Below are 9,565 nucleotides of genomic sequence, written 5' to 3'. Positions count from 1 at the left end.
TCAATTGAGATGTAAAGGATGAATAGTAAGTAAGAGGATGTATGTGTGGGAGCATATAATGCATAGTTTTTCAAGAGAATTAGGAGCAGATATGCATGTTGTATTTGAAGATCTGATAGGACAGTGTAGCTGGAGCTCAGGAAGCCGGAGAGCGAAGGCTATCAAATGAGATGGGAAAATTAAGTAGGATGCAAATGACATTTTTGTCATTCATGCATGTACTTATTTATTAAATAATTTATTCAATGAATCAGGAGCCCTCATAAAAGAATCTTTCTATACACTGTACATATAGTGATGAAAAAAAACCCAACAGGCATGGTTTCTTCTCTCATGAACTTGTGAACTAATGAAGTGCAAGTTAAGGCTTCTGTTTTTAGTTTATTAACAATGAGAAACCAATGGTATATTTTAAGCCTACAAGTGACAAGATCAGGTTTATATTTTTAAATTTCTCTGATTTTAAAGTAATGGATGGTTTTATAATAAAACCTAGAATGCATTAGGAGGTAATTTCATTATTTCATTCTAAAGATAATGGTACGTTAGTCTTGGATGGTGACAGTGGAGATGGAGAAGTAGATGGACTCAAGAACTAATTAAAAGGAAAACCTGACAGATCTTGATGGTGGGTTTGTAATGGGTGGTACAGGTAAAGAATGTGTTCAAGATGGTTTTAAGTCTTTGTCTTGTGGAACTGTCCAGATATATATGCCATTAACTGAGATAGGAGATGCTAGAAAAAGACCAGTTTTCGTAGAAAAATCTTAAGTAAATTTTGGACTTGGTGAGTTTCGGATATCTTTGAGAGACCTAAGTTGATATGTCAATAGGCTTCTAAAGTGTTCTAAGTTAAGAGATATAATTTAGTAATCATCAACATAGAGATGGTAATTGAAGATGTGGAAAAGAGAAAAGAAGTGGGAAAGAGCAGAACAGAGTAGCAGAAGGAGGGGAAGAAAATCAAAGAGCATCCAGGGTTGAATCTGGAAACTGATGCCAAGGTAGTAGATGAAAAACATGTTAGAGAAAATGAGGGTACCAGGAGGTATGAGATAAACCAGGAGACTGTGATACAAATTAAACCAAAGAGAATGTTTTAAGGAAGAGGATTCGACCAATTGTTTTAGCAAGATTCAACAATCTATTTTTTTTTGTTCAACGATCTATTTTTTTTTTTGTATGTTTGTTTTTGAGAACTGTATTGTGGAAACTAATAAAGAAGGAAGCCACATTGCAGGGAGTTATAGATTGGATATGAGGTGAGGAAATGGAGACAAAAAGTATAACAGTGTTTGTGAGAAGTTTGGGTGTAAAGGGAAGGCCAAAGAAAAATAGCTGAAAGGAAGAAAAGAGGCTTTTAAATTATTTTTAAAGATGAAAGATACTGGAGAATCTTTGAAAGACAGTGCTGGTCCAGTAAAGAAGGAACTATGACTCAAAATTAGGGAAGTAGAATGCACAATTAATACAAATACAAGCTGGGAGTGCTAGGATTCAATGCCGAAGTGGAAGGTTTGACATTTTGAGGATGGACAGGTTATAATGGGAGGAAACAAGGAAAAGATGGGAGAATGTGCAAGCACATTTATAAGTTTTATCTTAGAAAGTTGAAGAAAATCTGACTGGATGCATTCTCTTTTCTCTGTGAGGTAGTAGTCGATGTCACCTTTCAACAAAAGAAGAGATCAAGGATTGAAAAGAATGAAGGTTTGAAAAGGCAAGAGTGAACAGTTGATCAAGAATGCTTTGTAAGATGGACAGACAATGCTGAGGGCCCATTTAAAACTGGTAACTATAAGTTTATAGTAAAAGCAGCCTTTCCTGTTGTTTCAGGCTTATTCCAAGGGTGCTGGAATGGTCAAGTGCAGGCTTTGGAAAATGAATGGTTATATTCAAAGAGGATTAGGGTTTTAACCAAGGACTGATGTAATCAATTTTACATTCTATTTTCTTCTAGTATACCATGAGTTTGGAAAAGGGATACAATGAAATTAGCCATCCCCACTTATATTGGTATATGGTAGTAGGTGAGGACCTAATTATAGGTTTCCCTCAACAATGTCAACAATTATCTCAAAAACACCTATTATTAAAGAAACTTCTTATCCACCATAGGTTTGATGCCTCCTTCATCATATAATAGATTATTGTAAAAACTAGGTGTTTTTGGCCTATCTCCTTTATGTTATTAAGAGTTTGCTTTTCTTACAGTCCTACCATACTGATCTAAATTGTTACACACTTTTAATGTTGTGAGGTTACTCCCTATTATTCTCTTTTCAAAACTAGTTTTCTCATTAACTCATTTTTCTTCATAGACCATAGCATTATTTGTTGTCTCACCAATCTACATTTAAAATATTGACTGGAATTTGCTTTATTGAGGAAGAGTCTCCTATATATAATTAGCTTCCTAAACAATAAGTGAGAGGGATACTTTTGAAGTCAACTTAAAAAATCACCACTTGTATCTGCCCATAAGAATAGTCAAGAGAAGCCTTGTCAGCTTGAGGTTCATTCAATGGCACTGCCCAGCAACTACTCCACTGCTCCAGTCTCCGAATTCCTCCTCATCTGCTTCCCTAACTACCAGAGTTGGCAGCACTGGCTGTCCCTGCCCCTCATCTTCCTCTTCCTCCTGGCCATGGGGGCCAATGGTATTCTTCTGATCACCATCCGGCTGGAGGACTCTCTGCACCAGCCCATGTACTACCTTCTCAGCCTCCTCTCTCTGCTGGACATGGTGCTCTGCCTCACCGTCATCCCCAAGGTCCTGGCCATCTTCTGGTTTGACCTCAGGTCCATCAGCTTCTCGGCCTGCTTTCTCCAGATGTTCATCATGAACAGTTTACTCCCCATGGAGTCCTGCACATTCATGATCATGGCCTATGACCGCTACGTGGCCATCTGCCACCCACTACGATACTCATCCATCATCACTGACAAATTTGTGGCCAAGGCTAGTGTTTTCATTGTCATACGAAATGCCCTTGTTGCTGCACCCATTCCTATTCTCGCTTCCCGGCTTCGTTATTGTGGAAAAAAAGTCATTGAGAACTGCATCTGTGCCAACCTTTCAGTGTCCAGGCTCTCCTGTGACAATTTCACTCTTAACAGAATCTACCAGTTTGTGGCTGGTTGGACCTTACTGGGCTCAGATTTCATCCTCATCGTCCTCTCCTACACCTTCATTCTAAGAGCTGTGCTTAAACTCAAGGCTGAGGGGGCTGCAGTCAAAGCCCTGAGCACGTGTGGCTCCCATTTCATCCTTATTCTCTTCTTTAGCACCATCCTGCTGGTTGTGGTATTGACAAATGTGTCCAGGAAGAGGGTCCCCATGGACATTCTGATCTTGCTCAATGTCCTTCATCACCTCATACCTCCTGCTTTGAACCCTGTTGTATATGGGATTCGGACCAAAGAAATAAAACAAGGAATTCAGAAATTGCTGCATAGAGGGATATGAACATGTAGAAAAGACTTCTAATTCCTTCTCCCCTTCCTTCTCAATGATTTTGCCTCGGCAGCAAGGTAGAGAAATGCCTGTGAGTAAGTATCTATTACATACACCGAGACTCACTTCTTAACTGACCCAGATAACCTCCTTTATTCTTCTCCCCTGGTTCAGGTGGAGGTAAGCAAGAGGGAGCAAACTCATATTTCTTGAGTAAATGCTTTGAGCATAGGCAATTATATTTAAGTCATTTAATCTTCACAACATTCCTGCAGGTATCACTACTTCCATTTTACACAGCAAAAAAATAAATAAAAGATGCCTTTAAGAGAGGTAAATGCCAAAGATCATATACCTGGGAAGTGATAGAGTAGAGATTGAAATCCAGGCCATAGAGTTTAGGCTCTTTCGATAGAAATGCTCCTTTAAGTACAATTGAAGCTGAAGATCAGGCTTCCACCCTACTCTGCTTTGGCCTGAGTTTTGTACTTTAGGCTGTCCTTGGGTGTATCCTGCCTGTACCTACATCCTTGAGAGTCAGGGTGTTTTCAGAGAAGGCAGAGTTCTGCCCCACGAAGCATCTGCAGCATCGCAGGAAAAGACTGCTCATAATAATATAAAGCAATGCCAGCTTTCTATTCTATCATAACCTCATTACCTTCAGGGAGTCTTGAAAATGAGAATGCAGGTTGAGAGAGGAGATACCATTGGGGCAGGAAACGGAGAAACTGATAAGAACAGTGGGTTGGCCACTTCCCCTATAGGTATGTTTGAGCTATACATGCAGTGAATTGAAATTCAAGTCTTATTTGATCTGTTGACTCTGCCCAAGGTCTCTAGTTGAAGGTGGCAAGACTAGGCATAGTGTCGGGTTTCTGGGTTAACAGTGGGGCAAATCAGGACAAAAGATATTGCACCCATTACTTTTAGAAAATGTAATGTAAGTAATTGATTAAATGGGTATTCGAGACATGAAACCAAAAAAGGGGATGAAGTAACACAGAGATAGTACCCGAAGGAAGAACCTTACACTTAGGAAGAGGTTGGGTTAAAACACAGAATGTCGGCGGTAGGCTCATTCATTAAACTGAGTCTCAGAAATCTGAGGATGGGTTCTGACTCTGGTTCTAATGTCACAGAAGCCCAGAGGAGGTGCCCTTATAGCTGGGGCTAAGACCTCTGAGGATGGAACTTTATCCTACTGGTGATATCTCTGAGGGAGTTCAGTGAGGCTGATTTAATCCTGGGAGTTCTAAAACTCAAATCCAAACCCAAACCCCAAATCCATTCAACTAACCATCCATCCAACCAACCAACCAATCTTGGAGACTAGGATCAACTCCACTGCCTGCATGACAAGTCATTGCTATGAGATACTGACAAAAGAGGAACAGACAGGAAGAAGCAAGTATTCCCTCCCCTGCTTCAACCTTCCAGTCTTTTTCTGTTATTCTCTGTGGGTGCAAACTAAGAAGGAGCCAGCTGACAAATAAAAGTCCCAGAGTCTGAACCCCAGCATCACAAAGCAGAGTTTGGATGGGAGAGTTTGGAGCAGGGCGACAAGAGTTAATGACTGCACAGATCCTTTTGATTCTGAGTATGAAACTTATGATAACATGAGGGACAGCTGTAATAGCACTTTGCAGTGCACAATGCCTCCCAGGGAACTAGAGACAGAATCAAGTCCTCTGGTGCAGGGTAGGTAAAGAGACATGACATAATGTCATAGGGGCAGCTTTCATAGCTATAAAAAAAATTGGTATTATTGACAGCAGAAATAGAGTCAGCAGGAATTGACTGCCCCACACGGGCAATTAGATAGAGTAACTGCCACTCACTGCTGGTGTGGGCTACAGGTTCTCCAAAGCCACACTCAATAACAGTGGGAAAGAAAATGGCACCCATTTACCTACAAGAAGGGGCTCTTAACACTCTTATGTTCTCAGCCTTGGCTTTTATTTCCTCAAGCCAGAGCCACAGGTGTGACACTCAGTAGTTTGGGCCTCTCTCCATCTCACGGCTGCCAGAAGAGTTTTATCCATCTTCCTACTGTCCCTCAGAGGACAGAATGGCTGACTTCAACACTGAATGCCTAAAATAATTATAATTTCAGTGTCTTTATATACTGATAATAATGATAATAATAATGAAATGAAAAGCTCAAATCTTTTGAGCTCTTGCAAAATATCAGTGTGCATGATAATCTTTAATTTTCATAAAAGCCTTCTGTGGATGATTATAGTATAAATTTCTTAAAAATCTAGCAGAAAGAATATAATTCATAGAACTATGATACATATGGACAGGTGATATTTTCAAACATCTTGTCCACTCTGCTCTCTCTAGGAGTGCTTTCTCTACCTCAGCTATGCTTTTACCCAGCGGCAAACCCAGAAGGGACTCAAAGAGCAGTCTTTTAGCTGGTCAAAATTTAGATCTTAATTCCTGAATGAGGACTTCTCTAGATTAAAGCAAACGGCCAACATAATTATGAGAAGCTTGGCTCAAAATGGATGTACACAGGAATAGAAACTACCAACTTGTAGGAATTTCTAAAGAATGTAGGAACCAACACACCAGTTGTCATTCCTCAAACTAACCTGCATAATTTTGGCACATCGAGGGGCTCAGTAAACGTTCTCTTATTTATGATGCTGAAGTAGCTAAGTGAAGAGTTGACAAATAGTGTCTACCATGGATCTCTAGTTTCATAGCAGTAGAGTTCTGAGTATAAGGAATGGACAGGCACATACTTAAGATTGGCTCTGCTCTGATTCTGATGAGAGAGGTTAAGAGGGCCACAGTTTCTCACAGGTTTGTCAAGCCCGGTGCAGGTGGTTCAAGAAATTGAACACAATGGTCCTATGACCAGTTTTAGGGTGATTCCACATCCAGGTAAAGGTAATGAGGGAGCAGGATTATCTTAAGAGCCAGATCTTTTTTTTTTTTTTTTAAGATTTTATTGGGAAAGGGGAACAGGACTTTATTGGGGGAACAGTGTGTTTTTCCAGGACTTTATTGGGAAACAGTGTGTTTTTCCCAGGACCCATCAGCTCCAAGTCAAGTTGTTGTTCTTTCAATCTTAGTTGTGGAGGGCGCAGCTCAGCTCCACATCCAGTCACCTTTGTTTTATCTTAGTTGCAGGGGGCGCAGCCCACCATCCCTTGTGGGAGTCGAACAGGCAACCTTGTGGTTGAGAGCACGTGCTCCAACCAACTGAGTCTTCCAGCCACCCGGGAGCTCAGTGGCAGCTCGTTGTCTTTCATTCCAGTTGTGGAGGGCGTAGCTTGCTGGCCAATGTGGGAATCGAACTGGCAACCCTGTTGCCCAGAGCCCATGCTCTAACCAACTGAGCCACCCATCCACCCTTCAAGAGCCAGATCTTGAAGGGCAAACACAGCTCTGCTATACAATTCCCATAGCATTAAAAAAATGAGCTTAGTAGCAACCTTTGAACACTGTGTTGAGTGGATGGAATGGACTATCATAAACTAAAGGCATTTAAAATTGGTGGGATATAAAAGGTACAAACTTCCAATTTTAAGATAAATAAGTATTGGAGACGTAATGTACAACATACGACTATAGTTAACAGTGCTGTATGGTATGTTTAAAAGTTGAATGAATCTTAAAGGAACAAAGCATTTTTTTCATTTTTTTCCTTTTTATCTATATGTGGTGTTGGATATTGACTAAACTAATTGTGGTAATCATTTCAGAATAATTGTAAGTCAAGTCATTATGGTGTACACCTTAAACTTATACAGTGCTGTACATCAATTATATCTCAATAAAACTAAAAGACAATTATTAATTGATGAGGTACAGATGTTTTGTCAGCTTAACTAAGAAACTCTGTGAAGAGTCACTTTGCTAATATAAGGTGACTATAGTCCAATTGTCTGAAGGGCGGAGGGAGTGGCTTACCAATAGGCACTCACCTCATTCGGTGGTTTGCAGGTTAGTTACATTTGCATGAGTAATTTGTAATGAACACAGAATCTTTTGAGAAAGAATATCTGAAGCCATTGTACACTGCTATTCAGGAACAGAGCAGATTTAAATCAAGACCCAGTGGCAAGAAAGAGCAACAAGTCCCCTGGAATTAAGTATCTGGAGGACAAAGGGAGTCAGTCTATGCTGGTGACTAGTGCTCAAAACAAAGACCTAAGTATTGTTGAGCGAACAAAACTGTTTTCCACATGTAAAATAGAATCTGGGAGCCTCTTAGTACGTAGTCATCCTCAAACTCTATTGTGCTTTGGGATATATTCTAAGCATACAGGTATTATAAGCTGTGACCTCGGAGGCTCAGTGTGGCATCAGGCGGGGCAGCCATGGAGTCTAAACAACATGATTTTACTGCCAAGAGTAAACAAAAGCTACATTACTGGAACGTCAACAGTGCCTCCTTGTGGCTATCAATGGGAATAGCAATACTGGAGTGACTTCTCAACCTCTGCTTGGTGTTTGAAAGGGGACTGACAACTGTATCAGAAAACTCCTGGGATCTCCAACACTTAGGGGAGGGGCAGCTTCAAGAAGAAGTTATTGTACTTCCTTCTCATAGGCGCATTGGGATTTGAAAGATTGAAAAAATAAAAGGTTTATAACAATTTATACTCTGTTTTTTTTCCCTTCGGTGACATTTCAGGGTCAATACCATCAATGAGTCCAGTATTCATAAGGGTAAGATGTATGTATCTCAGTATCTAATAAGATGTTGCATTAGCAGTGTTTGGCTAAGGACCATATGTAATAATATTTATTCATTTCTTCATCTACTCAACCAAAAATTATTTATTGAGTGCTTTATGTGTGATGAACACAGTACTGATTAGCCTAGTTACCAAGAGGCAAACTACTCTCAGAGAGACTATTATCAGCATAGCCCATGAGTTATCATTACTCCCAGTTTTTCAGATTAGTCAACTAAGAAAAAAGGTGAATTACTAATGGTCATTCACCTAATAGAGACTAAAGTGAGGAGTGAGACATTAGGGATGTTTTCTATCTAAATCCACTTTTCATATTACATTGTTTAGGGACTGAGCTACATTTTCAACTGGAGAGCTTTGTAGTTTTCTGAAGTTTTTCATGCTCCAGATTATAGATAGCAAAGGCAATGCACATCAAAAGCCATCATGTATTGAACTAGTCAATGCAAATAAAGTTACTATAATGCAACAAAGCCATCCCAGTAAGTTCACACAATAAAAGTTTATTTCTCATCCATATTCCATTCCAATGTGTGGGGGCTTTGCTTCATGTCATCCTTTAGGGATCCATGTTTTTTCCATACATGGATCCTCCACGTTCTAGGTACTTAGGGATCTCCACTTGTACTCCTGTATCCGGTTGTCATACAAGTGAAAGGAGAGAATGTGTAGGAGGTTTTAGGGGCTCAACCTGGGAGAGATTTACATCATTTTCTCTATCATTCAATTGACCAGACTCCTCATGTAGATCCAGCTGCCTACAGGAGAGGCTGGGTCACTGAATATTCATTTCTTAAAAGAAATTATCCAAGAGACTGTTGTGTGTGGAATATATATTACTGCTTCCCAAATCAGTCTATCCAAATTCTCAACTAATCCCTGTATGTAGCACAAAGCCCAAGATCTCCAGGAGTGTGTGGTCTTCTCCATGAGGTCCAGAGGTGATTCCTCTTGGACCAGTCATTTCCTCCTCCCACCACATATTTAATGGTGGAGCAGAAACTGGGGACCAGCCATAAAGATTTCCAGTTGGAAGTGAAGCATGGAATTCAATTTCTCATTGGTAATGCTGGAATACTTTGGGGCAGGCATTGCAACATATTTTACCTCCTGATAGCCAGTTAAGTTCCCTGACTTGACACTGGTTATGTTCTTTGGGTGGAACTCTCGCCCTTGTTCTGCCTTTGGGGGGTTTGTACCTTCTTCAGTCTCCCCAGTTGACATTAAGTGAAGCAGGCATTGGACCCGTGACTTCTTTTGCAGACACTACATTTGGAGCCCGCTTCTTGTTGTAAAATATTAGGATCAGCAATTGTTTTAATTCTTAATGAAAAACCTTCTCTAAAATCCAAGCTCATGTTTCTTTGGTAATGAACCCCCACAAAAGCCT

At 40.2% G+C, this 9,565-nt stretch overlaps 1 protein-coding gene across 1 annotated transcript; it reads left to right on the top strand.

Annotated features, from left to right (window-relative positions):
- The first annotated feature begins 2,299 nt into the window (after window positions 1–2,299).
- Window positions 2,300–3,580, top strand: LOC109460441 (olfactory receptor 56A1). The gene has a single exon (XM_019755832.3). It carries the CDS (start codon window positions 2,525–2,527, stop codon window positions 3,467–3,469), a length of 945 nt encoding a protein of 314 aa, XP_019611391.3. The 5' UTR covers window positions 2,300–2,524; the 3' UTR covers window positions 3,470–3,580.
- The last annotated feature ends 5,985 nt before the right edge of the window (window positions 3,581–9,565 follow it).

This window comes from Rhinolophus sinicus, chromosome 14 (assembly GCF_057876585.1).
Source record: "Rhinolophus sinicus isolate RSI-liver-muscle chromosome 14, RSI-T2T, whole genome shotgun sequence".
Classification (NCBI taxonomy): Eukaryota; Metazoa; Chordata; class Mammalia; order Chiroptera; family Rhinolophidae; genus Rhinolophus; species Rhinolophus sinicus.
This window is presented reverse-complemented; position numbering and strand designations above follow the sequence as displayed.